The 25,235-nt window shown below is 55.6% G+C and overlaps 13 protein-coding genes across 13 annotated transcripts; 5 read left to right on the top strand and 8 right to left on the bottom strand.

Annotated features, from left to right (window-relative positions):
• Positions 1-1,347: 1,347 nt before the first annotated feature.
• CTAM01_08124 (uncharacterized protein) lies at positions 1,348-2,033 on the top strand (the record flags this gene model as incomplete). Its single annotated transcript, XM_060524145.1, has 2 exons — positions 1,348-1,369; positions 1,423-2,033. 2 exons carry the CDS (start codon positions 1,348-1,350, stop codon positions 2,031-2,033), a joined length of 633 nt encoding a protein of 210 aa, XP_060381311.1.
• Positions 2,034-2,288: 255 nt separating this feature from the next.
• Positions 2,289-2,830, bottom strand: CTAM01_08123 (prefoldin subunit; the record flags this gene model as incomplete). Its single annotated transcript, XM_060524144.1, has 4 exons — positions 2,289-2,406; positions 2,464-2,588; positions 2,644-2,714; positions 2,770-2,830. 4 exons carry the CDS (start codon positions 2,828-2,830, stop codon positions 2,289-2,291), a joined length of 375 nt encoding a protein of 124 aa, XP_060381310.1.
• Positions 2,831-3,755: 925 nt separating this feature from the next.
• On the top strand, positions 3,756-5,178 carry CTAM01_08122 (vacuolar protein sorting-associated protein 4; the record flags this gene model as incomplete). Its single annotated transcript, XM_060524143.1, has 3 exons — positions 3,756-4,390; positions 4,448-4,898; positions 4,957-5,178. 3 exons carry the CDS (start codon positions 3,756-3,758, stop codon positions 5,176-5,178), a joined length of 1,308 nt encoding a protein of 435 aa, XP_060381309.1.
• A 307-nt stretch (positions 5,179-5,485) lies between these two features.
• CTAM01_08121 (uncharacterized protein) lies at positions 5,486-5,728 on the top strand (the record flags this gene model as incomplete). The annotated part of the gene is made up of 1 exon (XM_060524142.1): positions 5,486-5,728. One exon carries the CDS (start codon positions 5,486-5,488, stop codon positions 5,726-5,728), a length of 243 nt encoding a protein of 80 aa, XP_060381308.1.
• Positions 5,729-6,239: 511 nt separating this feature from the next.
• Positions 6,240-8,004, bottom strand: CTAM01_08120 (NOSIC domain-containing protein; the record flags this gene model as incomplete). The annotated part of the gene is made up of 3 exons (XM_060524141.1): positions 6,240-6,476; positions 6,537-7,659; positions 7,835-8,004. 3 exons carry the CDS (start codon positions 8,002-8,004, stop codon positions 6,240-6,242), a joined length of 1,530 nt encoding a protein of 509 aa, XP_060381307.1.
• Positions 8,005-9,549: 1,545 nt separating this feature from the next.
• Positions 9,550-10,991, bottom strand: CTAM01_08119 (TLC domain-containing protein; the record flags this gene model as incomplete). Its single annotated transcript, XM_060524140.1, has 2 exons — positions 9,550-10,038; positions 10,110-10,991. 2 exons carry the CDS (start codon positions 10,989-10,991, stop codon positions 9,550-9,552), a joined length of 1,371 nt encoding a protein of 456 aa, XP_060381306.1.
• A 980-nt stretch (positions 10,992-11,971) lies between these two features.
• On the bottom strand, positions 11,972-12,259 carry CTAM01_08118 (uncharacterized protein; the record flags this gene model as incomplete). The annotated part of the gene is made up of 1 exon (XM_060524139.1): positions 11,972-12,259. The coding sequence occupies one exon, from the start codon at positions 12,257-12,259 to the stop codon at positions 11,972-11,974; it is 288 nt and encodes a 95-aa protein (XP_060381305.1).
• A 770-nt stretch (positions 12,260-13,029) lies between these two features.
• On the top strand, positions 13,030-14,504 carry CTAM01_08117 (glycosyl hydrolase family 18; the record flags this gene model as incomplete). The annotated part of the gene is made up of 3 exons (XM_060524138.1): positions 13,030-13,217; positions 13,286-13,642; positions 13,715-14,504. 3 exons carry the CDS (start codon positions 13,030-13,032, stop codon positions 14,502-14,504), a joined length of 1,335 nt encoding a protein of 444 aa, XP_060381304.1.
• A 279-nt stretch (positions 14,505-14,783) lies between these two features.
• CTAM01_08116 (ubiquitin-40S ribosomal protein S27a) lies at positions 14,784-15,304 on the bottom strand (the record flags this gene model as incomplete). The annotated part of the gene is made up of 2 exons (XM_060524137.1): positions 14,784-14,873; positions 14,927-15,304. 2 exons carry the CDS (start codon positions 15,302-15,304, stop codon positions 14,784-14,786), a joined length of 468 nt encoding a protein of 155 aa, XP_060381303.1.
• A 1,024-nt stretch (positions 15,305-16,328) lies between these two features.
• On the top strand, positions 16,329-17,160 carry CTAM01_08115 (40S ribosomal protein S26E; the record flags this gene model as incomplete). The annotated part of the gene is made up of 4 exons (XM_060524136.1): positions 16,329-16,351; positions 16,548-16,675; positions 16,729-16,990; positions 17,061-17,160. 4 exons carry the CDS (start codon positions 16,329-16,331, stop codon positions 17,158-17,160), a joined length of 513 nt encoding a protein of 170 aa, XP_060381302.1.
• Positions 17,161-17,415: 255 nt separating this feature from the next.
• Positions 17,416-18,383, bottom strand: CTAM01_08114 (methyltransferase; the record flags this gene model as incomplete). Its single annotated transcript, XM_060524135.1, has 2 exons — positions 17,416-18,108; positions 18,219-18,383. The coding sequence occupies 2 exons, from the start codon at positions 18,381-18,383 to the stop codon at positions 17,416-17,418; spliced, it is 858 nt and encodes a 285-aa protein (XP_060381301.1).
• Positions 18,384-18,921: 538 nt separating this feature from the next.
• Positions 18,922-20,909, bottom strand: CTAM01_08113 (cytochrome P450 55A1; the record flags this gene model as incomplete). The annotated part of the gene is made up of 7 exons (XM_060524134.1): positions 18,922-19,034; positions 19,211-19,400; positions 19,505-19,663; positions 19,779-19,962; positions 20,048-20,160; positions 20,262-20,525; positions 20,631-20,909. The coding sequence occupies 7 exons, from the start codon at positions 20,907-20,909 to the stop codon at positions 18,922-18,924; spliced, it is 1,302 nt and encodes a 433-aa protein (XP_060381300.1).
• A 2,261-nt stretch (positions 20,910-23,170) lies between these two features.
• On the bottom strand, positions 23,171-25,051 carry CTAM01_08112 (uncharacterized protein; the record flags this gene model as incomplete). The annotated part of the gene is made up of 1 exon (XM_060524133.1): positions 23,171-25,051. The coding sequence occupies one exon, from the start codon at positions 25,049-25,051 to the stop codon at positions 23,171-23,173; it is 1,881 nt and encodes a 626-aa protein (XP_060381299.1).
• Positions 25,052-25,235: the final 184 nt, after the last annotated feature.

The raw sequence follows: 25,235 nt of genomic DNA, 5'->3' as shown, positions 1-25,235 counted from the left end.
TCACCTTATGTCATCATAGTCACCGAGAGTGGTGAACAAAGGCAATCCAAGGTGAGAAACAGCAAGGGTTCACGCTTTGTTGAGCTGTCATTTGCGGGAGGATCCGGACCAATGTCTCGGATCCACTCCAAGAATGAATGTCACTGAGCTGGGAATCCGAGATGAACTAGAAATTCGAAGTCTTCCATGATCCATCGCATTGCCACGATGCAATGAAAATTTCAAGCATCAGGGCCTCATCGAGCTACAACACAAACTGTACATAGACGTCACTTCGCCCGTATTTCCGTTCGATTTACGAGAGCTCTCTCGTTTGCCCGCCAACCCAACGGACACCGACGAGCAAGGTTGGAAGGGGGCCAGACGCTCGCCTCATTCCAAGATCGGAAAATGTCGGAACGCGCCCAATTTTTCGTACTACTTTTTCGCCAACCACTCAGCTTTACCACGAATAAGGTAATTATCCAGCCAAGCTGGCAAGCTGGCAAAACCAAAGCAACCCGAATTGCGCCCAGGCGGGCCGGTGAAGCCGTTCCTCACGTTCCCTGGTCCTATCCGCATTGATCCTCTTGCGGCTCGGGTCTCAACATGGCACCATGCTCGACTGCTTCCACCGCCTGCTTGAACCGGGTCGCATGTTCCCTGACGTGCATGTTTCCTGTTGCTTGAGTCGAATACACGGCTTGCCCCCCACGCTCTTTTCTTTCCGCTGGTCGCCGGTGAGCGAGGGAACCAGCCAGCTGCCAAAGTGAGATAGATCATTGGCGGTCTGGAGACTCTATGTTCAAGTCCCTGTTTATTGTTACTGTGGCGGATGATACGTCGTCTTCCATTGTCTCAAGTTGCGGCCGTGGCGGTGCCGAGTCGTCAGGTTATCAGCTATCGCATCTTGCCATCAAGCCCAAATCTGACGGCGAGATGGCTTGATGTTTTTTGCGGGAATGTGGAGGGCATGACCGCACTCGAGCTCCTGTTTTTTCCCGCCTTGCTTTTGCAATTCGCAAGTGTTGATGCCAAATGGGGGTCGCCGCCGGGCATCTCCCGCTGGGGACCCAATGTCGACTAGTCCTTGCCATGTGTTCGTCCGTCCGGCCATGGCAGATTCAGGGATGGCCACCATCTGAGCCATCCTGGCTGGACATGGAAGAATCTCCCGATGAGGCCACAAGGCTACAATCCAGTCGAGATTAAAGGAGAAGTTTTCCGCCTTTGTTGATGTTAAGATTTCTTAGATCTGCTTGATTATCTTCATCCATCTTCATCACAAATACCAGTTTTACATCCATCTACTCCATCTACAACCTCATCACCAAATCATCGTGAGACCTCACATACATCACCGCCACCATGTCTTCCACCACTTGCAGAAGTAAGCCGCCCTACTCAACACAGAACCATACCAGCAACTAACGACTCGCCCAGAAAGCATCGACAGCACCATGTCCCACTTCACACTAAGCATGGGCAAGGCCTCGATCCAAAACAACGTCTCCCTCTGGACAACCCTCTCCCAATGCTACGCCGAAATCGCAAAGACCTTCGCCATCCAAGACGCAGAGGGCATCCTCTCCACCCCAGATAGCATCTCCAAGGTCGTCCACGCAACCTTTGACCACGACGTCCACGGCCTCATCGAGCAGCACTCCTCCTCCATGGCCAGCTACCTCGACGACGCCACGAAAGCGCACATGCTCGCCCAGGCCATCGCCGGCATGGTCGCCTTCTTCCAGAAACTCGCCGCGCATCACCAGGGCCCCGTCACGCAGGCCAGCTTCGACCGCGAGGTCCAGCGCTTCGCAGAGTGCGAGCTCCGCTCCGCCATGATCCGCACCATTGAGGAGAGCCACATCTTTGGGCGCTGCTACACGACCAGCCAGATTGCCGACCTCATCATGGGCGCCGTCGAGGGTAAAGTCAACGACGCGGAGTTTACGTCCGAGGACGAGTACCAGAACGCTATTGGCTGGGCGACCGAGTTGCCCGCGCGCAACATGGGTTTGCCGTGGGGCTTTTCCATTATGGCCCTCAACTAAGAGGGTAAGATGGTGCAGATGATCATGACTGCTGTAATGGAACGTTTTGGGATCTCGCGTGGCGAGGGTATCGCCGCCGGGATAGGGTCGCATTAGCATGGCGTTTTTGTAAAGGAATCTTATCGGAGCATTGTTGGGTATAGTGCATAGTCCTGGTAGCTTTTTAATTGTATCACCACTCTCATCAGACCTTCATCTTGTTTGCCTTGTTCTTTTCCTGATCCCGTTCATCCACTGCTGTTGCCCTCACCCTGATCATGCCTTCTGTGCCTGAGCCGCCGCAGCTTGTGCGCTGGTCTGGATTTGGATGATGTCGCCCTTCTTCTTCTCCAGCTTACCCTGGGCGTCTCTGATCAATCCTTCATGTCTCTCGCTGGTAAATGTCAGTGAATAAAGTCTGCTGGATGAAAATCACTTGTGATGCACGTACATCTCCTTGGTGATGAAGTCCAGACGGCCCTTGACTGTGCTCTCGGCCTCCACCTTATCCTGCTTCAGCAACACGGGGCCGACCAACTTGTAGATCTGCTCGCCATCCTTGAGCTTGTCAAACTCCTGAAAAATATGTCAGCCTTGTGGTCGTGAATTTCAGTTCCTAAGGCTCGCCTACCTCTTTTACGCCAAGGTTCTCCTGCCTCTGAGCCTCCAACTTTTGCCTCGACTGGACGGTGGTCTGAAGTTCTGATGAGACGTGAGTAAAGATTTCGCTACTAATTGCCTGTTTCCGATCGCGTACCCTGTTGCAGCGCCTGGTATTCCTCCGATAGCTTTTGCAGCTTTGCTTGCACCTCAGCCATGGTTGGGGTATGAGTATGAGTGTGAGGGGTTCACTGGAGGTGAGTGTGAAAATTGCAAACTAATGAGTTGGCCGGAGCGCGAAAACGTCGGAAACAATGCCGCAGATCAGTCTGACGATGTTGTAATGAGATGAGTGTGTGAATCAGATGCCGCCAAAATGCCAAGGCTCTGAGAAATAATTCGTTCTGTTTCGACTTTTGCGCAGTGGTCTGCGAGAAGATACTTGGTACCTCAACTCAGCATTCGATGTGGTGACAGACAGTCGGAATACCGTTTAGTCGAATATTAAGCAACCCACTTGGCAGGTATACGGGCCTCGGCGGGAAGTAAGTCTCAGAGGATGCGAAACACTTAAGCTTTTTGTGAGTCAAAAATCTTTCTTTTTTTCGTTCAATGCGAGATTTTCAGTAAGTTAATTTGCATCATTCTTTTCCTTTTGCTTACCTCTCAGCCTTTATGCTATGTCATATTTGGCCGCATAGCCTTCGACTGGTGGCCGTGAAAGCGTCATGCATGTATACAGTTGATACATCTAAACACATATTTTCATGTAACCCAGACAAGTCCCCCACCCCCACCACCTGCCCAAGGCACCCCGATTAGCGCAGCGATCCATCACGAACTGCCCAGGCAACGTCACAGAATCCAAGCCCACAAGTGCTTCCTCAAGGTTCCTCACCCGTCCAAACTTCCAACCCTCCACCCGTTTGCGCCAGGCACCGACGACCTCCTCGGGACCCTACCGATTCTTCCATCTTCCGACATCCGATCCCGAAGTGATTAGCCAAAGGCGCGGACGAACACGACGACGTTCACACCGAGAGAGCTTTCCCCGCTCTTTCCACCTTCTCACGATATCCGACCTCTTCCACGCCGCTTAATCGCCGAGCTCCTCGAGAAACAAAAGCCAACTCACAGCCAACAATGTCGGGAATCACCGACTTCCTCGGCCGTGCCATTAGCACGGTCAAGCAGGCCATCGATGCCGATAACGCCGCCGAGTACGACAAGGCCTTTCAACTATACACAAAGTCGCTCGAGCTCTTCGTCCTAGCCGTCAAGTGGGAGAAGAACCCAAAGTCAAAGGAGCTCATCCGCCAGAAGACGGCCGAGTATATGGACCGCGCCGAGAAGCTCAAAACATACCTCAACGAAGCGGAGAGTAAAAAGAGCGGCGGGGGCGGGAACAAACCCGGTGCCGTGGGCGTTAATGGCGGCGGCAAGGGTAAGGGGAGCGCTGACGACGGCGATGAGGACAACAAGAAGCTGCGCAACGCTCTCAGCGGCGCCATCCTGCAGGAGCGGCCCAATGTACGGTGGGACGACGTCGCCGGTCTCGAGGGCGCCAAAGATACGCTAAAGGAGGCCGTCGTGCTGCCCATCAAGTTCCCGTCACTGTTTCAGGGCAAGCGTCAGGCGTGGAAGGGTATTCTCCTCTACGGCCCGCCTGGAACGGGTAAGAGTTATCTGGCCAAGGCGGTCGCGACGGAGGCAAACAGCACATTCTTCAGTGTCAGCAGTTCCGATCTCGTAAGCAAGTGGATGGGAGAGAGTGAGAGGTGAGTTGATTATCGGTTGCGCAAACACGCAAGCAGTACGCTAACGTAACAAAACAGGCTCGTCAAGGCCCTGTTCAGTATGGCGAGAGAGAACAAGCCCTCGGTCCTCTTCATTGACGAAATCGACGCCCTCTGCGGCCCCCGCGGCGAAGGCGAGTCCGAGGCGTCAAGACGTATCAAGACGGAGCTGCTCGTGCAGATGGACGGTGTCGGAAACGACAGCAAGGGCATCCTGGTCCTGGGCGCGACCAACATCCCCTGGCAGCTCGACGCCGCCATCCGCAGACGTTTCCAGCGCCGCGTGCACATTGGTCTCCCCGACGTCAACGGCCGCGCGCGCATGTTCAAGCTGGCCGTCGGCGACACGGAAACGCACCTCCAGGCGGACGACTACCGCGTCCTGGCCGAGCTGTCGGAGGGTTTCTCTGGCAGTGATATTGCCAACGTGGTGCAGCAGGCTTTGATGGGGCCCGTTCGCAAGATTATCCAAGCCACACACTTTAAGCCGGTATGCTGCCTCGACTTCTGTCATGTGCTATAGATGGAATGATGCTAACTGTGTTTAGGTTGTTCACGAGGGCCAGAAGAAGTTGACACCTTGCTCGCCCGGCGACCCCCAAGCCAAGGAGATGACGTATCACGACGTCGACTCGGAGGAGCTGATGGCGCCCATCATCGAGCTCAAGGACTTCAAGCAGGCCTTGAGGGACTCGCATCCCACTGTTTCCGACGACGATGCCGCCAAGCAAATAGAGTGGACAAACGAGTTCGGTAGCGAGGGCGCATGAGCTGGGTCCTGTGGTTATTGTGGACGGGATGGGGTGGTGTTGATTTCGAAGAAGACTCTGGAGATTATCTCAAATGAGAACGAAAGAATGGAAAGAAACAGAAACTATTTGGGATGGTATGGGTGGTGTACACGGGGGGGGGGGGGGTGGGGGTGGGGGGGGGGGGGGGTGGGGTGGGGGGGGGGGGGGTGGTGGAAGATGAGTGAAGAGAAGAATGGCAAGGAAAGAAGGAAAGGGAGGAGGGTGTGGGAGGGGGGGGGGGGGGGGGGGGGGGGGGGGGGGGGGGGGGGGGGGGGGGGGGGGGTGGATGGGCTGTGGTCGAGAGTTGGGGGCGTCCTCTGGCGTTGAAACGGCCGGCATTTTGGGTTGGGGGAAATATCAAACGTATTACTCTTTTTTGTCTATTGTTCCTTTTTTTTTAGTTTCTACTGCATTGCAACCTCTATTCTGCCCCCTTCTCGATACAGCGTACAATCTAAAAAGTTGGCCTACTATGAAGATGAGAGAGGCCGGATCATTTAGGATTTTAGGGGTGGGAGTGAATACTTGAACGGGAGGCTTTTGGCCTGAAGAAATTATGGGTCTCTGGCGGACTAGGTGCCCCTTGTTGAAGTCAAGTCAGACCCAAGCCAAGAGACAACTCAATCATGGAACTCTCACTGAGCCACATCCACTCATCATGGTAGACTGAACAAGGGGCAGACGGGATTCTGGGGGTATGGGTTCGGTTGGTTGTTCTTTCAACTGTACATACACACATATTGTAGAATGATGCATTAACATTTTTTCAAAGCCCAAAAACTCCGTTCAAATAAGCCCGGTTTTTCTCTCATTTCCCCCCCATAAAACTCCCAAAACAGAAAAAAAAGGAACAGGAAAAAGAAAGCCACAGGTAGATAACAAGATGAGAGAGAGAAGAGCCGGGAATGATGCCTAAGGTACTTGCCGCCAGACCTGCGTTTGAAAAAAAGAGCCAGAAGTTTTTTTGGAACAAGGTTGGGGTAGATGGGGGTATGTGCAAAGAAGACTGAGGGTTGTACAGAAACCGACGTTCTTCTTCTTTACTCATCCTTGGACTTGGACTTCTTCTTCTTCTTCTTCTTTTCGCCGTCTGCCTTTTCGGGCTCGGCGGCGCCGACCTCGGACTCGCGCTTGCGCTTCTTCTCCTTCTTTTCCTTCTTGTCCTTGGACTTTTCCTTCTTCTCCTTCTTCTCCTTCTTGACGTCCTCGGCGACGGCGTCGACCATTTCCGCGTCGTCGAGCGTGAGGTCGCCCTCGACTTGCTCCAAGACGGAGGCCTTTGGGATATTAGCATGGTAATTTAGAGAAACATCAAGAGAATGCAGTCAGCGGCTTACCATGACGTCGGAGTTCTTGGCGGGCTTCTTGCCGGTGGCGTAGAACTCGAGACGGTCCTCGACCTGCTGGCGGAGGGCCTCGCCGAACTTGGTGTTGGGGTTCTCGGTGTAGTTGTCGATACGGCTGGCAATGGAGCACTTGTTGGCGAGGTAGCGGGAGATGCGGCCCTTGTTCTTGACCGCGGCCTTGCCGATGAAGCTGCTGTGGTAGATGAGACCGTACTTGGGCGTGTTGCTCTTGGTCTTCAGGGCGCGGAAGAGGGCCTTTTCGGCACCGAGGATCTGCAGGGTCGAGGCCGGGTACTTTGACAGGTTGGTCAGGGAGCCGGCGTGGGAGATGAGCTTGGCGGCGACGGGGGTGCCGATGAGGGTCTGCAGGTTGGGCGCGACGATGGACATCTTCTTGTCGAGGTAGTTTGCGGTCGAGCGGCGGGCCTCGGCCTGCGCGACGACGGCCTCGGCGAAGCCCTTGACGATCTCGAGATCGGCGGGGGTAATGGAGAGACCCATGGAGACCTTTGCGGCGTCGATGATGGCCTGGGCCTTTTCGCCATCCTCCTCGACGAGGGCGGCGATGTCGTGGAGGCGGTCGTCGGTGAGGGTGGCCTTGTCGCCGATGGCGAGGACGAGCTTGGCGTAGGTGAGGTTGTCCGACTCGATCTTGACGAGCTCGGGGAAGTGCCAGCCGTACCACTCGCGCACGCGCATGAAGAACTGGTTGACGCCCTTGTCCTGGAACTCGACGGTGGCGCTGGCCTGGATGACGTGGTTGTCGTTCTTGGTGGTGCTGAACTTGACCTTTGCGCGCGAGTACGAGTGGCCGAGACCGAGGCCGGCGGCGGTCGAGTCGCCCGTCTGCAGGCCCTTGAGGAGGCGGTCGGCGTGCAGGCGGACGCCGCGGAGGAGGTCGCCGGCGACCTCGGAGGTCTCAGAGGTCTCGCAGTCGATGCCGGAGAAGGTGCTCTTGATCACGGAGGCCAGGTTCTTCTCGGCCACGGCGATGGTGATTTTGCTCTTCTTGCCGCTCGTCTGGGGGAGGTTGAGCTCGAGGACGGACTTGAGGTGGTCGGACATGAGACCCTCGGAGATGTGGTTGATCTCGTCAAGTGCCTGCTTTCCGGTGCTGTGAGAAGGGTATTGTCAGCAGGGTGTTCTTTATTCTTGTCTCCAATGCTGTGGTCCCGCATCCAAGACGCGCTTTCGAGAGATCCCCTCCTTCGCGCAGCCTCCAGCCTCCAGCCTTCAGCTACCACCAAAACCACCACTGCACTCAATTCGCGAAATTGGGGAAGTCGTACTCAAAGGGAGTGAAGTTGACCAGCTTGACCATCTTGCCAAACTTGGAGAGGTCGGCAATGGTCTCCTGGGCCTCCTTCTGGCGCAGGCCGATGCTGTCGGGCTGGTGCTCGATCTGGAACACACCGTAGCCCATGGGGGCCTCGTAGAGGAGGTAGTTGATCGCCGCCATTTTGGAAACCTCTGTCTATTTCTCTCTCTGATCTTGATGTTCGTTGGCGCGGGAGGGGGGACCGGACAATCAAGCCTCGCGGAAGTTATTGTGGGTGGGCAGAGGCGAGTCAACAGCGCTGGTCAAAAAAAGAGAGGTCGAAAAAAAGTATCCAGAGGTCGGATTTTTTCTTCAATTTTTCCTTTCCCCCCACTGGTGTCAATTGGAAATTTTTCTGGAGCTCCAATGCTGACGCTCGGGCCAGGCGTCTCGTCGGTGTGGGTGGTGGGAGGGTCACGTGGATGGCCTCCGGCATGAGACGACGCCGGCAGCCGATGGTGGGGCAGCGTCTGTGGCTGGGCTGGTGTGGCTCAACACTTGATGTTGCTCAATGGGAGTGGGAGAGACAACAGCAGTAGAGTCACTCCATCTTCACATGAAGACGCAATCATGTCATGGAATTTATCTGCATAAGTTCACCATCTGATCTATATTCGTTCCCATATATCTTTACCTGTATGTATATGTGTTGCATTCAGCGAACTGAGCGGCTTAACTCTGGTGCTTCTATGGTTGTTAGTCGCAACCTCGAGAATTCTACGAATAGCTCAGCATTACCTCAATCAAGATCTTTTCCAATTAACTGAAAGCTTTCAAGTAATTCCCAAGACTCTCTATTCAATTCTGATGGTTTGCGGCTTCAGCTAGCCATGTGGTTGCGGAGTTGCGAATTTTCATGGTGATTTGAATGTTGATTCAAATTCAACATCGAAGTTATGTTTTGATACTTTCGAAGACTCTCAACTCTTCGCTCTCAATCTTGAGAGCAAGTATTTGGAACGTTCAATAATTCGTCCTATTCAAGTAAACCACCCAGTCAATCCATCTGTTTTAACATCATTCATAAAGTCTTTCGTCCAGCTTCCTATCAAATAGCTAATCAATTACATCGAATGCTACAGCGCAGGCTTATCATCATACCAATCACATGCCACCAAAAAACACCTCAAGCACCCTTCACTACCACCTCTACCAAATCAAATCCACCAACAAAAACCCACATGACTGATTCTTGATTCGCTCTCCATGGCAGACTCTGTAAGCATCCCTCCCGAATATGCAGAACCAACTCCCGGAGCCCCCGAACAAATTCCAACAGGCTGTTATACCGGAGGAGGAATCGTCTTCAGTCCCGTCGCTTCCGGCATCTGGCGGAGGTGTTGTCGCGGGGTATTGGCCCAAGAAAGTCTAACGTCCAATGACATCATGAATCCAGATAGGTAGCGCCGAGTGATTCTGCCTGGCTTACACCGCCGCGCTTGATTGTCCTTAGTCGACTCTTTAGTTGTTTGAATATTCGCAAATGTCACTGTGGATGCGATCGGATGAAATTGGTGATCAATGTTTGTTGTCATTACACATTAGGCGTTATTAAAATGAAGGATATGATACATGTACAAAAGTCCGAGCAAAAGGATGCTCGCCCCCAAAAAGTTGTACGCAGGTAGCTCAGAACCATAGCAATTCGTCAAGCCCATTTTCCGACCGCCTCAAAGTTGCCCTGCCTTACGCAGCGCGACGGCTCCTGGTTCGTGACGCGATGCCACCCCCGCCAACCGCCTTAGCCACGCCGTTCGCAACAGCCTGCGCAGCCTCCCCGCCAGCGGCAGCCGCCACGGGCGCGACGTCGATCTTGGACACCTCGTCAATGGTCTCCATGGGCTCAGCCTCGGACTCCTCGGCCTCGGAGCGGTCGTCCTGCTCGACGCCCTGGAAGACGTAGCGGTATCCGATGCGCACGAGGAAGAAGAGCCAGAAGAGGTTGAGGGACTGCAGGAGGCCGAGCAGGCTGAAGGTAATGATCTTGGAGAGGAGGCACTTGTACTGCTGCGTCTCCCAGTTGAGCTCGTAGGGGCCGACGGTGGAGAACTCGGTGAGGATGGACCAGAGGATCTTGAGGTTGATGAAGTGGCGGAGGTAGATCCACGAGGCGAGGGACAGGCAGTACCAGGGACCCGTGATGGGTGCGTCAACGTAGTTGAAAGTCTTGGACATCTGGAGAGGAGATTGTGTCAGTTGCGTTGCGTCGAGTTGGGGTTTGCACGTATCTTGCGAGTGAAACTTACTGCCATGAAAAAGTCGCTGATATCGTGGGTCAGGTAGACAGCGATACCCATGTAGGTGAAGTGAAACCGGTAGCTCAGGCCGATGAGGGCCAACGTCACGCAGTGGTGCGCGACGAGCTCGTAGTAATCCTTGCGCGGCTTCTCGAGACCGAGGAGCATGACGAGCGCCTGCTGCGCCCAGTAGGCCGCCTCGAACAGGTAGTAGAACTTGACGACGGCCTCGTGGGTCTTGTGGGGGAACGTCTCGTACATGCCGGTGGTGTTGAAGTACCAGACGGGCGTGCGGCTCATGACGTACAGTCCAAAGGGGCCGAGGATGCCAAAGTAGACGGCAGTGTAGGCCTGCTCCATGAAGCGCAGCTGCTTTCCGCGGGAGCGGATGCCGAGGGACTTTGCGAGCGGGCGGAGGAGCTCCTGCATGATGAACTCGCGTGTGAAGGAGAGGACTGTGGCGTAGAAGCAGACGAAAGCGATATCCCAGAGACCCTTGCCATACTGCGCGGGCGCGTCGGATTCAGCGCCGGCGGCGGCATCGAGACCTTGCTGAGGGATCTTGTAGGAGAGGAAGATGAAGTGGTGGATAATGTTGGACTCGGTGGGGTTGACGGCGTAGAGGGAGAGGAAGACGAGAACCATGACGAGGGGCGTGGTCCAGGTGTGCTTGACGGCGATGTGCTTGCAGCGGCGGAGGATGGCGCGGGCGCGGCTGCGCTTGGAGAGGCGGTCGAGCTGCTCCTGTTTGGAGGGCTGGCGGGCGTTGGCGTTGTGACCGTGGCCATGGCCTCGCACGCTCGACTTTCTACGTCGGCGGGTCGCGATCTGGTCTTTGCCGGCCGAGGCCAGGGCGGTAGACTGAGCCATGGGGGATTCGGCGGCAGTCATTGTCGCAAAGTTGTGGGATCGAGGTTGTTGTTGTACTGGTACGTCTGTTTGAGGTCGAAAAGGGGGGGAAGATCTACAGATGTTTTGACCGAGTAGAGAGACGACTAAGATAGGAGGGGGGCTTCAGGGCAGAGACGGGATGTCGCGTGCACCTTTCGCGATTGAGGCGTTGAAAGAGACAAGACTAGAGCCGATCAAGACCTGTCGAGCATGCAGAATTGAAGAAGTAGGAAAAGAGGAAGTCGGGAGGAGGGCGGGATGCCGGAAAGTCTGGAGGGAAAAAGGTTTATAGGCAGCGGACGGCCGGGGCGGCGGTCGGGGGATTTTTCTTGTGAAGCAATTTCCCCCGTGGCTTGCGCAGAGGCGGATTTTCGGATAGAGTGGGTAAGATCAATTTTACAGTACCTTAAGGCCAGACATGGGGGGGGGGGGGTTGATTCGCACCGGTACACCCTGGGATCCCGCGTACTGCAGTAAATCGCAGTAATTGCTGGCAGTGACAGACAGGCAAGTCGACGAATGGCGGCACCAGGTAATACGCGGGTGGGCTGCAACTGGCGCCTTAGGTAAGGCAGTATTGTCCTTTTCCGTTCTTTTCTGGCGATCCACCCTGTTGGGATCTTGGAGGAAGCTGCGTCTATTTAGCTGGTACTCCATCACCCCCTATGCGAGGTGTTGCTGGGGAGAGAAAGACTTTTCTTTGTTCGCCTCTCTTAATTATCCACGGATTTGCTACTGCCTACTGGGTGTAAAGATACAGAAGCGAATTGGCCATTCTGCCCGCAATGCCACAGTGTAGACAATCGCTCAATTCGGAACGTGTAGGAGATCGGAGACTTGATGGAAACAATTCCCCGACACGCGCTGTCCGTGACGGGCTGGAGGACGCATGTCGGCACCTGAAGGTAGTCTAACTATTCTCATCATCACCAATTAATACAGACAGAGAAGATGGCTTCACATTGCAACATCGCTCATTCTCATATGCAAATCTCAAGAATGACTATATTGACAACAGTCATCGAATTGAAAACAAAACAACAAGAGACCCTACGCCAGGGTCCAGAACCATCGTCGGTGCTCGGGCTCTCAACACTTTTTTTCGTCCCATGTCGACCGTCCATCCGCACTTTGGGGCCATCCCATGACGATACAGGCGGTCTGTCACCGTCTCCGACATCCCGTTGGCAGCCCATTCCCGCCCACCACAGCACGGAAGTGCCGGTGCTCAACGGGGGGAGGGGGCGGCCCAGACATGTGCTCTCCATCCCCACATGCGCGAATCCAGAGGTGCCGGGGTCTATGCGATATCCTTACCTAAGCTCGCTTGTCCTGCTCCCTTACATAATACGCGCTTGAATGGGAGGTAACCCTCGGATGTCTCTCAGCGTCGCACTCTGCAAGAAAGTACTTTGCTCTTGCAGATCACCCGCCTGCTCGAGGCGAAGCGAGAATCCAACCAAGTTGCCTTAAAATTAGGTACCTATTATTACCGGCGTAGAGGTGCAGCACAAATGTAGACTAGTCCATGCCCAGCCACAAACCGTGGCTTTGCCAGAGTGACGTCCAGGTTGCCAGCTCAAGCCACACAGGAGGGGAGCCAACTGTGGGAGCTGACGACAACTCGCGCCTCATCCAGCTCCAAGCTCCAGTAACAGCGCGCAGCATTGCGCCGCATATTGGGGTCAACCACCCACGGCATCCATACAGAGTCCGGGATGCACAGGCACAGCTTGGAATAGAGGGGGGCCAGGAGGGGCAGTGTCGCACTCGTATTTGTGACCTAAAGCCCATTGCCATTGGAGTTGTCCTACGCGGGGCCATTCATACCAAGTCCCCGGACAAGCTGCATCACCGTTGCCGCTACCCTTTAGCTACCTTACCTTGCCTTACGTTGCATAAACCTGACTTGACCTAACAGTGACAAACACCTCCAGCGAGCAATAAGAACCGTCTGCCTCCCTCCTGCCGACCTGTTGTCTATAAACATCCCTTCCTTTACGGTCAATATCTTGGCAACGAACCTCGTCTGTCCTGTATGCAATTCGGACGCTCGACAACCCTCGTCACCTCTGCCATAGTCCTCTTGACCACCATCTTCCTTACACACACCTACACGAACCTCTTTACACGCCTACATATCCCCCTTTTCAGATCAAACAACACAGACACGATGGGCGGCGGTCCAGTCCAAGGCTTCCGCTCGGTAGCCTACTTTGTCAACTGGTACGTCATCAGCAGTTCTCTTGAGGACTACCCTCAAAGCAAACGTAACTAACACCATCGCTTCCCAGGGCAATCTACGCCCGCAAGCACCGCCCCCAAGACCTCCCCGTCGAGAACCTCACCCACATCCTCTACGCCTTCGCCAACGTGCGCTCCGACACGGGCGAGGTCCACCTCACCGACGGCTGGGCCGACACGGACATCCACTGGGAGGGCGACAGCTGGAACGACGTCGGGACAAACCTCTACGGCTGCATGAAGCAGCTCAACCTCCTCAAGCGCCGCAACCGCAACCTCAAGATCCTCCTGTCCGTCGGCGGCTGGACATACTCGTCCAACTTCAAGGCCCCCGCCAGCACGCCCCAGGGCCGCGATACCTTTGCCCGCAGCTGCGTCGACCTCATCAAGAACCTGGGCTTTGACGGGTACGTTTACCAGTCCCACCCCGGGTATCCTACCCCCAACTGATTAAACCAACCTGCTAACAAACGTGACAGCATCGACATTGACTGGGAATACCCCCAATCCCCCTCCGAAGCCTCCGACTTCGTCGCCCTCCTCCAGGCCGTCCGCTCCGCCATGGACAACTACGCCTCGACCCTGCCAGAGTGGTACCACTTCGAGCTGACAGTCGCCTGCCCCGCCGGCGCCCAAAACTACCAAAAGCTCAACCTCCCCGCCATGGACCCCCTCCTCGACTTCTGGAACCTCATGGCCTACGACTACGCCGGCTCCTGGGACACCACCGCCGGCCACCAGGCCAACCTCCAGCCCTGCCGACAGAACCCGCGCTCGACGCCCTTCAGCACCGCCGCTGCCTTGGCGCACTACACCTCCCACGGTGTGTCCCCAGACAAGATTGTGCTAGGGATGCCGCTGTACGGCCGCGCGTTTGAGAATACTGATGGTCCTGGCACGCCGTATTCTGGGGTCGGGGAGGGGAGCTGGGAGAATGGCGTCTTTGATTACAAGGTGTTGCCGATGCCGGGCGCGCAGGAGTATCATGACGAGGAGACGGGTGCGAGTTACTCGTATGATGCGGGGAGGAGGAAGATGGTTACGTATGATACGGTGCACATGGCGAGGAAGAAGGCTGAGTATATTCGGGGATGGGGTCTGGGTGGTGCCATGTGGTGGGAGAGCAGTGCTGATAAGCCTGGGCACGAGTCGTTGATTGGGAATGTGGTTCATACGTTTGGTGGTCCGCATGGGTTGCTGCGGCGGGATAACTGTCTGACGTATCCCGAGACCAAGTATGACAATTTACGGAACGGGTTCGCAGGTTGAGGTGTAGGTTAGGTAGACCAAGTCACCAAAGAACCAAAGTTGTGGGAGCCAATATACACAGGTCACGTAACGTCACAAGTCATGGTGGAGAGTAAAGAGTGAGAGATGGTCATAGTGTCATGAAATTGCATCGTCATTGCCAGCCAGTGATGTGTACATCAACGCCCCCGTTTTGTGTGCGGCTTTCTGCCGACTAGAATGCTAACCCTGAACCGATCCTCCCAGAATTGTCGCTTTTTGTTTTCCGTAACCTCGCGCCCGCGAAACAAGAGAGAAAATTTACTCCTTCTTGTCGAAGACGTAGGTGAGGTGGCAGCGGCCGCAGTACTGGCGGTCGTTCATGGCGGCCATGAAAACACCGGCACCGCACTGAAGGGAGTCAGTATTGAAACGAGGGTATGATACATCAGAGGGAAACATACGGTGTCGGAGGGGCACTCGCGGCGAAGGCGCTCGATCTTGCCGTCAGAGTCGACCTTGTAGTACTTGAGGACAGCCAACTTGGTCTTCTTGCGCTTGTGCTTGATCTTCTTGGGGGTGGTGTAGACCTTCTTCTTGCGCTTCTTGGCCATACCACCACGCAGGCGCAGGACCAGGTGGAGAGTGGACTCCTTCTGGATGTTGTAGTCGGAGAGGGTGCGGCCGTCCTCGAGCTGCTTTCCGGCGAAGATCAGGCGCTGCTGGTCGGGGGGGATGCCCTCCTTGTCCTGGATCTTGGACTTGACATTGTCGATGGTGTCGGACGACTCCACCTCAAGGGTGATAGTCTTGCCCGTCAGGGTCTTGACGAAGATCTGCATGATTGCCTACTTGTCACGGAATGTTAGAATCAAATGCATCGAAGTTTGGGTGGATAGCAAAGATTGTTGTCCGTCTCCCTCGATGCTCCTCTTCTTCGCCCCTTGTTCCCGGCAGAGTTGGATGTCGATGGCTTTGGTGGGTGGCGGCAGCGATTGAGCATTCGGCGAAGCGATTTTACAGGCTCGACGAGCTCGCTCGCATGCCGTTGAACCCTGCCAAAAGACTCTGACCCCTTCCAGTGCGCCCCCTCGATAACTCTCGAAAGACGCTGTCGATTTCGCGATTACGCCTTGCGAGAGTCGAGTGGCAGGCGACAGCGGAAAGAGAGTCCACAACTCGTCGAAAGACGAAATGCCAGAAAACGAAGGGAGAAGAAGAGGTGTAACGGGCTCATGGCCAACAAAGAGGGAGCAGAAGCATCTTCAGACGTACCTCGACAATATGTCTATTGCCTTCCTAAGCAGATCCTCAGATGGGTTCGAGTTGGGGATGAGGGAAAATTAAAAGGAAACGACTGCCGTCTGTCGCAGCGCACGGTAAATCCGTCCTGCGCAGGCGCCGGGTGGACCGGGTGGGGGGGTTTGCGAGACCTGGAAAACTAGCGAGACCACGTGATCCTGCTGGTCTACGATTGGCCAACCATAGAGTCTGGAAATCGAATGTGTGGTGCGAAATACGATACGTACTGCAGCCCTGAGGCGACTTGCCCGCGTAAAGTGCATCCTCGCCTAAAATTCCAGAGTGGGATTTTTCCAGAGGTGGGTCCACGAGCACCATTTTTCCGTACCGCACTCTCCAGCCCTGGACCAGCCCTCACTCGTACGCAGCCTCCACCCACCACCACTTCGCAGCAAGGCACGTCAAAACCATTTCGCGCCCTGGTCGAACCCACCAATTGCGATTTTTTGACTCAGCAAGCCAGAAAAGATCAAGTACGTCTCCTCGCAATTGATATACCCCTTCTCCTCTTCTCTTTTTTCTCTCCTTCACGGACCTACTAACACACAGTCAGACGTCGCCAAAATGGTCAAGAAGAGAAAGAACAAGTACGAAGATTCCCTCCTCATCCGCCCCATACACCGCGCTTCCCACGTGCCTCTACCCTCACGTCCCGGCCGTCGACAACGGGTCCCGATATCATGAACCTGCTCGACGACGCCGGCGACTGAGGCTCCAGATGGACACTTGCGCAATGATACCCCTAAACGAACACGATTACTGACTTGGTTTCCCCTCCTACAGCGGACGCAACAAGAAGGGCCGCGGCCACGTCAAGCCCATCCGCTGCAGCAACTGCTCGCGATGCACGCCCAAGGATAAGGCGATCAAGCGCTTCACCATCCGCAACATGGTCGAGTCTGCTGCCATCCGTATGCCTACACCCTCTTCTTCTCAACACGTCCCAAAGACTAACAGGTATCAGGTGATATCTCTGACGCCTCCGTCTTCGCGGAGTACACCGTACCCAAGATGTACCTGAAGCTGCAGTACTGTGTCTCTTGCGCCATTCACGGCAAGATTGTCCGGTACGTTCGTCCGCGGGAGCGACGACTGCAACCCGTCGGTCTGGTTCACACCAAGACCGCGGCGCGCAGGCGCTACAGAAGAACCTTGGCGCTACTCGAAGCTCCCATATCCCCCGTGCCCTGCACCTCGGCGACGCGGTCCTTCCCCTCTTGCGGGAGGTCGATTGCCGACCTGACGGTTGCTTTCGGGCCTTGTGAAAGACCCCCCAATGCTGACTTGCTTTCCCAGTGTCCGTTCCGTCGTGGGCCGCCGCAACCGCGCTCCCCCTCCCCGCGTCCGCTACAACAAGGATGGCAAGAAGATCGTCCCCAACACCCCCAAGGCCTAAAGAGTTGTTTCTCTACTCGGGTACTCGGTGTTTCAGGTGTTTGCAATGACGAGCAGTGGATGAAAAAGTTCTCCTTTCAGGCATGGTTTTGGAACCGGATTGGGCTTTATGATGATGTTCATCTATGGGAATCTGGCCATGGCCCTAGGCTAGCAAAGGAAATGCTTCATGACACTGTTCTCTCGCTCCCTGCAATACGTGCCATATGTCTTGTTCGTCGTGTTTGTTCTACCTGTTGAAACTCGAGTCAACTACCTACTCTCTAGTAAGCTCGAAGCCGACAAATCTCATGTCGCTCCCCCACCAGCTGGGCCTCTCAATTCCCCGAGTCCCAATCTGCTCAGACACGACTGTATTCAACTTCCACTTACTCCCAGTCTGCTCCGACAACTCAGCCCACATCTTCTCCCACGTCTCCAAGTTATGCCTCAACGCAGGCTTATCCCAAACTCCCTTCAACTCAATCCCATCCGCATGACCCGCAGCATGACCCACAATCATCACCCCAGGCTCCTGCTTCAACAATCGAATCACCCGCCGCAGCACAACCATCTGCTGCTCCCGCGTCCACAGATGCAGACAAAGACCCAGGTGCGCGGTATCAAACGTCCCCTCCATGGCGTTCAGCCTCGCGTCCCCGTCGTCCAGCATGTCTGCGTTGACGAAGCGCGTCTCGAGACGGTCCCGGTCGCGGAAGAGCTCGTATCCGGCGTCGATGTACCCTTGCTCCAGCTCGACGGCGACGATCTTGGACGAGGCGACGCCGTCGTGGACGAGGCGCCGGAGGTCCTGGCCGACGCAGCAGGCGATGTCGAGGTGGCGCGCGGATGGGTTGTCTTGGAGGCGGGCGAGGAGTTGCGGATAGCCTGGGCGGTGGGCGAGGTTGAAGTCGAGGAAGTGGAATTCGCCGATGCAGGGGTAGGGGAAGACTTCCCAGATCTTGTCGCGCTGTGGATGGCATCATGTTAGCATCAAGCTATATCCCGGCTTGTCTTGTGCTGGGATGGAGTAGTCGAGGGGTATAAACAAGCGAAAGGGAGAGGAAAGGGAACATGTACCATGGCGACGACGTGGTCTCTGACCTCGTCTGGCGGGATGCCGGCGTACTCCTCGAGCATCTTGCGTGCCTCGGCGGAGATTTGGGCCTCGACGGAATACCATGGAGCCGCCTTGCTCCTGTCTCCCACGACGATTTGGCTGTTTGCGACTTGCATTTCGTTCATATCTTGGGCAGAAGAGTGTAGTAATCAAGAGATATTGCTTCAACACCTGACCTCAATCTCCATTCCCACCTCGCGTCAGACAGCCCCTTTTAAAGAGCACAGTTTAACATTCCGACGGCATTCTCGCAACTCAAAATATCCTGCAATTACTCACCTCAAAAATCAAACTCGCCGAATTCGGCTCCGTCAAGCTTCAACATTGGGACGACGGTAGTCGATGCCAGTTTATTGCCGCGGTTAACCGGCGCACCCGGATCGTGCTGCGCCTTTGCGAACTGGTGAACTTTGGTTTGCCCCCTCCCTCCCGGTCGTCTGATGTCCTGGCTTTTATACTCCCCGCTTTCACCTCGATTTCACATGGAAGGAGTTTCTCGCTAAGTTCCTGAGAAGAGAATAGAAGTGATGAGATATTTCAAACTACCGAGCTTTCTATGTAAGGGCTTGATCGACGGCGACTTCGGCTTGTGATCTTAACACCGTCTAACCTACGCCCCCCCTTTTGGAACCCATCCAATAAGATTGCCGTCCACGTCACCGGTCACCATGCCACCGGTAACTCGGCTACCCCGACATCCTTGTGCAGGGGCGTATACTCGATATCTGGGATGGGCACGGCGATTCTCAGGCTGGGGAGCTTCTGGAAGAGCGTTGCTGTGATGGGATTCGTCAGCTCAGTGTAACTGGAAGAGGCCCATGGAAGAGGGCGAACGTGGGGAACGACGCGTAAACGTAAGGTTTTGCTTCTATGCACCAAGCTCAAGTCACATGTACGGCCAACATGACCTCTAGGATATGAACGGCAATCATAAGAGAAAAGAGAGGCTCACCAAAGACAGTCTCGAGCTCTGCGCGCGCAAGCGGCTCGGCGATGCACCTGTGCGGCCCGAAGCCGAACCCCAGCGCGTGGTTCGGGTCAGGGGTCCGGTGCATGTCAAAGACGTCCGGGTCGGGGAAGACGTCTTCGTCTCGGTTGCCGGATTGGTTTGCGGCGATGATGCCCTCACCCGCCTTGATGGTCTACGTCAACGGTCAGCATGTCCGGACCAGGGCGCTTCACAAAAAACCACACGCACAAGTGAAGAGATTGACTGAGGTTATTGTGGTTAGTAGATAGCACGTACCTTGCCACCGAGGATAATGTCTTCCTTGGCCACCCGCTTCATCGCCATGGAGGAGCCGGTGTGGTATCTGCACAGCTCTTCGACAAAGGCCGGGGCGAGCGACGGGTCGGCTTTGAGTTGGGCGAGCTGACCTGGGTTCCGGAAGAGTTCGATGACGCCCTGGGGTGCCGGATGTTAGTTGAATCGTGGACCCCAAACACGCGGTCCGTTTGCTCCAAGAATGAAAGACACTCAAGAGTCAAGACGGGAAGACGAGAAGACACAGGTGACTCACCAACGCAATCATATTCACCATCGTCGCGTTGCCAGCAACGAGCAGCAAGAAGGCAATTTGCACGGCGTCCGATTTTTCAACGTGACCGGGTCTGAGCTGCTCCACGACCAACTTGCTAATGAGGTCGTCCTTGGGCTCAATGTTGCGTTGGTTGACTAGCTTTGCGAGGTAGTTGAGAAGTTCTCTGGTCGATTTGTGTCAGTCATCATCGGTAACGAGGCGCGAGAGTAGGGAAATGGGGCGGCGGGGACATGTAAAGTTGGACGTACTGGTTTGCAGACTGAGCTTGCGATGCGGTACCGCTGCCATTCGTGCGGATGGCATTCTGCTGGGTGAGATATTCGAGGTCCTCGAACGGGACGCCGAGGATGGTATAAATAATCTTAGAAAGGGTAGTTAGCAGGGCCTCAAGGTAGCTGCATCAACATGTCCGTTTTGGATACTCTCATCTCACTGCTCTTGGGTGTAAACCAAAGCACTTACATATGACGGAACAGGCAAGGCAAACTTGTCAATTAAGTCAACCGGCTCGTCGCACCCCTGCTCAACCATTTTATCTAGTAGACTATCCACAGTCTTTTGGATATACGGCTTCATGGACGCGATGTGCTCCCGCACGAAAAGCGGCTCAACCATGCCGCGCTGCTGCATATGCGCCGGCGCGTCCATGTCGACAAAGGTGGGCTTGTTCGCGGCCGCCGCTTTCCCGCCGGCGCTGAGCTCGGGGAATCCGGCGCGGGTGCGTTCCTGTGTTGTGGTGTTAGCTCACTTGGACATACTTGATACTCCCGTTGACGTGTGAAAAAGGGGTAGTGGAAGGACGAAGGGCTATATAGGATGGAGAGATGGCACCTTGGAGAGACGCGTATCCGTGGCGACGGCGCAGACGTCTTTGTATTTCGTCACGAGCCATGCGAGAGAGCCGTCAAAGAGCTTCACTTGCGAGACGGGCTCCGTGGCGCGGAGGCGGGCGTATTCTGCGGGCGGTTCGAGGCCCGAGGCGCGTTGGAAGGGGAAACTTGGGGGCGTAGTGGTCGTCATTGTTTTCTGGGTGTGGAGGAGGCGGCGTGAAGAGAGTCGCTGGAGCTTGATCGCTGTTGAAGATAGACGAGGCAAGGAGGTCGAGAACATTGAGTAGTCAAGGTAATTCTGTCTGTGTGTAGAACACGAGGAGTTCTCTAGGGAGCCGGTGTCCTTTTGCATTTATATCTGCGTTCTTGACGGTGTTTGACGGGTCCCATTTTGTTGATTCATTCAACTCCAAATTCTACTTCTTGGGTGTATTCCTTGTTTCTGTCTTTCGTCCCCAGTTGAGTGGTGAGCAATTACGCCCTTCATCCATCCCGACCCTCTCCATCAGAGTCGTGGACGACGAGCAGTGTGGTCTGATCGTGAGCGACACTTCCCGACGTCAGCCCAAGGCGTGTAATACGGACAACCCGGTTGGTCGACGTATTACAGGGGGGAGGGGGTGAAGAGCATGGTGTTGCATGTCAGGTCTACATTGATGTCAACGTCACAACGTGCGCGTAAAACAAACATGGCTTGCAAGGATCCGGAAACAGGCTTCCATAAGGCGAGCCAGGTGGACAGGCAGGTAGGCGGGCAAGCGGGCGGGAGGCTTAGTGGTTGAGAGCGCCGCGGGGGACGGGGTGGTCCGCGGAGTTGTCGAATTTTCGGAACGTCAGCCCCACCACCGCAGCCCCGCCGAGACCCGGAATCATCGGGCGTTGTGGGGTCAGATTCTCCGGCTGGCTAGTCATGAGGACTACCGCATTAGGAAAAAACTCGGACGTCTGAGAGTACCGAGCCGCGGGGTTTGTCAACCAAATTTTTTATTGGATATCCGCGGATGGTGTTCATTTTCTGGAGTTCCCTTCCTACCGTGATGGTCAAGCCCACCGTGTGTTGAGTCAGAGGAAGAGAGGGGCTGGATGAGGGTTCTTTGCGATGAACTCTGTGCAAGCCTTTTTTGGTTTTGCCTGGGTTGGCATTTCGGTGACCATCCCGCCGGCTCTTGAGGATGGGGCCCATACTACGGTATCAGGCCAAAGTTCAACCCCCTTGTCAGGTATCTTCGCCCGTGCTTCTCGCAATTATATCAGCAGTATTACTTTCGAGATTCTTATGCACGTCGAACAGAAATTTAGCCATTGAGAGTCACTGCTTTGCCCTGGTCAGACCCACACTACCTGGTAGGGAGTTTAAACATACCCCTGAGGACCAAGTACATTGGAAGTCAAACTCTGTTGGCAGGGCTGACAATCTCCTTGAACTACCTACGGATACTCGATGACGACAGATGGAACCGGGGTATGCGATCAGCTTCAATCTGTGACTACGTCCAGCCCCAAGCACAACCGAACCAATTCACCTCATACACATATGTCAGCAGCCACTTTTCGTTCCTCTCCCCAGTAGCCTTTCTGGACTTCAAGGGCCAGAAACCAGAACCGTTCCTGTCAGAAACACACACGTCTCCCGCGAAGCAGGAAAGACAACACGCCAAGGGCCAAAGTCTCCAGTAGTATCTACCTTATCTTCTTCCACCCCTTCCTCATTCTCCCCTCTGCCCCCTTTTCCCTTTCCTTTCTCTGCTCTTTTCCTTCTCGTGGTGTTCTTTTTCTTTTCTTTGCCCAACTTATCACAGCCCTTGTGAAGCATCAACTCATCAAAACAAGCCACGAGGCGGAACTCCTAGTCCTCAGCCGTCGTCAAGCCACTTTGCACTCACTTTTGCGGCTCAAACTCGCAGATGGAAAACAAAGGTACACGGGGGACTGGGAAGCCCGAGTCCGACGACACCGTCTCGGCTGGCTACATCAGACGCACCGTATCAACAACAGCAATCGTCAAAGTCTCTCGATCCCAAGCGGAGGCCCGTAAGTACAACACGGAACTGCACAAATAGCAAGGGAGAAGACCCTGTGAAGCCCGGTCTCACCATACAATCGCACTGCCCCGCCCCGCCCCGGCTAACGGAACGGACTCGGCGAGCCAGCAAATGAGCCCCACCCAGAAGGATATGTCAAATTAGGCAAAAATCAAAAAAATTCCAGCACATCCATCCAAAAGGGAGCTGGAGAAAGCGTTGCAACATGATGCATCGTGGCCAAGGGTATCTCCCGCGAAGGAGTTCTGACGAGAATGGCGACGGGAGGGGGATATTATAGCTAAATAGCAAGTAAAACCTGTATCATCTCTGAGATGCCTTGCCAACAATCATATCCAGACCGTGTGCTGTACGCTGAGCCGCGGCGTAGAATCCTTAGATCCCAGATGAATACATATATAGACTCAAAGTCCAAGATATACCTTCATCGTTCAGCAGAAGAATGCGACCCGGACACCGCCCCCGTCCCATGTAGAGACTACGAAACGGACCGGCCTCATCAACGCCCTCTCCAGCTCTTCTTCTTACATCCAGAAAAGGAGTCAATCATATTCTCCATCAGCAACGCCGGCCACTCCGGCAACGGCGCCTCAGTCTCCCAAAACAGCTGCTCGTGCCGCAGCCACCCCTCGTTCCACTGCGCCGACGTCCACATTTTATTGGCGCGCACGACCTTCTCAGCATCCCACGGCTCGCCGGCGTCAAAATTACACCGCACCACGGACCCGCTGCTGCCTCGCGCGATATCCCTCATCGCCTCGGGGAAGCCCTCGTAAAAGTACCCCAGGTACGACTCGTACATCCCGGAGACGGGATGCACGCCCGCCCTGGCCGCGTCCTCGCCCCGCCTCTCGAACCAGTCCAGCACCGGGTGGACGAGCACGAGGCGCCGGTCCATGGACTCGGTCCACGCCCGCTGCCACGCGGCGTCGCGCTGCACGACGGTCTGGAAGATGCGCGCGCACAGCTGCGGCGCCGGGTCGCCGTCCAGGACCAGGGAGAAGGACGCCGCGGGCATGCCCGCTGGCCCGAGAGCCAAGGCCTCCGTGACCCAGAGCGCGACGGTGGACGTGATGTCCCGCGACCGGAGCGCCCGCGTGGCGGCACGATTCTGGCGTTCGCACTGCTGGTGGGGCGTGTGCCATCTCTTGTCGACCTGGAAGAGGTTCCGCCACAGGTTCACGCGACGTTCGACCCGCAGGAGGGGGTTCTCCCGGCAGAAAGGGATCAGGCCTCGGGCGTGGCTCTCCGGATGCGCGACGGAGCGGTAGTCTTCCACGAGGACAATCTTGCGCACCTGCGCGCGCATGGCGGCGGGGATGGACTTGAGATAGCGGATGGCCGAAGCGGCGGCCGAGAAGCGGTAGACTGAGCCGTCGGATCCGTGGCGGATGGATGAGAGCAGGCGCTTCTCCTCGGTGATCCACGACGATAGCTCCTTCAGGTCGGCGGCCTTAGGGATATCCCACTCCCTGACCGAGCAGCGCATGATGCGGCTCGAGCGGGTTTCCCCACCCGCCAAGCGATTTTCCGAGATGTTCATGAGCCGGCACCATTCGAGTTGATTCCAGTCGTTCGGTTTCAGACGAGACGCGGCTTGAAGGAGGTCGCAGCAGAGCTCGAGGTATGAAGATGGTGCCTCACCATAGGGACCACGGCGAAAATGCGTGAAGCCCCAGGCTCTCCATGGTGTCAAGTCCTCATGATCCATTCGCTCCAGGACTCGAAGGAAGCGAGGGTGCTTCTTGGCCAGCTCGTCCAAGGTAAGTTGAGCTGTGGCCCATGACGGCTCGCCAGATGGGGACGACCCTGAGGACGAGACCCCGTCCGGGTCTTCAGTACTAGGAGGGTCGACGTGTACTTTGCTTGCAGCGGCCAAGTCGCTGCTGGAGCCGTCACTGTCGTTCTCCTCATGGTCGTGATTGCCCTCTTCTGACGTAGTTGTCCGCGCCTGTTGCTCTTCGAACCTCCGCCTCGCCAGGAAGCCTCCGGCAAAATGTAACAGTTGCTGCCTGTATCTGTCGAGGCAACGCCCAACCAGGCCGTCGAACCGAGCAGCGCGCATGCGCAAACCTTCAAGCATGGCTAAAGGGGACGGTCCAGATTCCGACGTAATGGTGGAGAACGTGAGGGTGTTGCTCCGCAAGGCTAGGTGGCGCATCTCGTTGGCGACGAGTCGACAGGCGTACATCAGGTTGAGATCGATGGGTCGCCCGTCGGCCCTCTTGAGCCTGCCACCGAGGAGATCGTCTGATTCATAGATGTATCCCCCCTCGACGATGGTGTAGTGCTCATATATGAGGTCGCGGACTTCGCGCGGGATGGAGAGCAGTCGCGAGTCGGACCGCAATCCGCCGTGCGCGTGGTTCGGGATGTCCATCTCGTCATGTGTCGCCCTTGTCTCGCGACACCGGATTTCGCTTTCCGTCCCGTCGACTCGACGAAGACACTGTGACAGAAGGACGCCTGGAGTAGCTGAAGCGAGTCGGACAATTGTGGTGGGCGTGTATGTGTGGGTTGGTGATTAGCTGAGACGTGTTGACGAAAGCGAGGAAGGGAAGGGA

This window comes from Colletotrichum tamarilloi, assembly GCF_030869305.1.
Source record: "Colletotrichum tamarilloi strain Tom-12 chromosome Unknown Scaffold_27.1, whole genome shotgun sequence".
Taxonomy (NCBI): domain Eukaryota; kingdom Fungi; phylum Ascomycota; class Sordariomycetes; order Glomerellales; family Glomerellaceae; genus Colletotrichum; species Colletotrichum tamarilloi.
The sequence above is the reverse complement of the archived record's forward strand: the minus strand, read 5'-3'. Positions and strand labels throughout refer to the sequence as shown.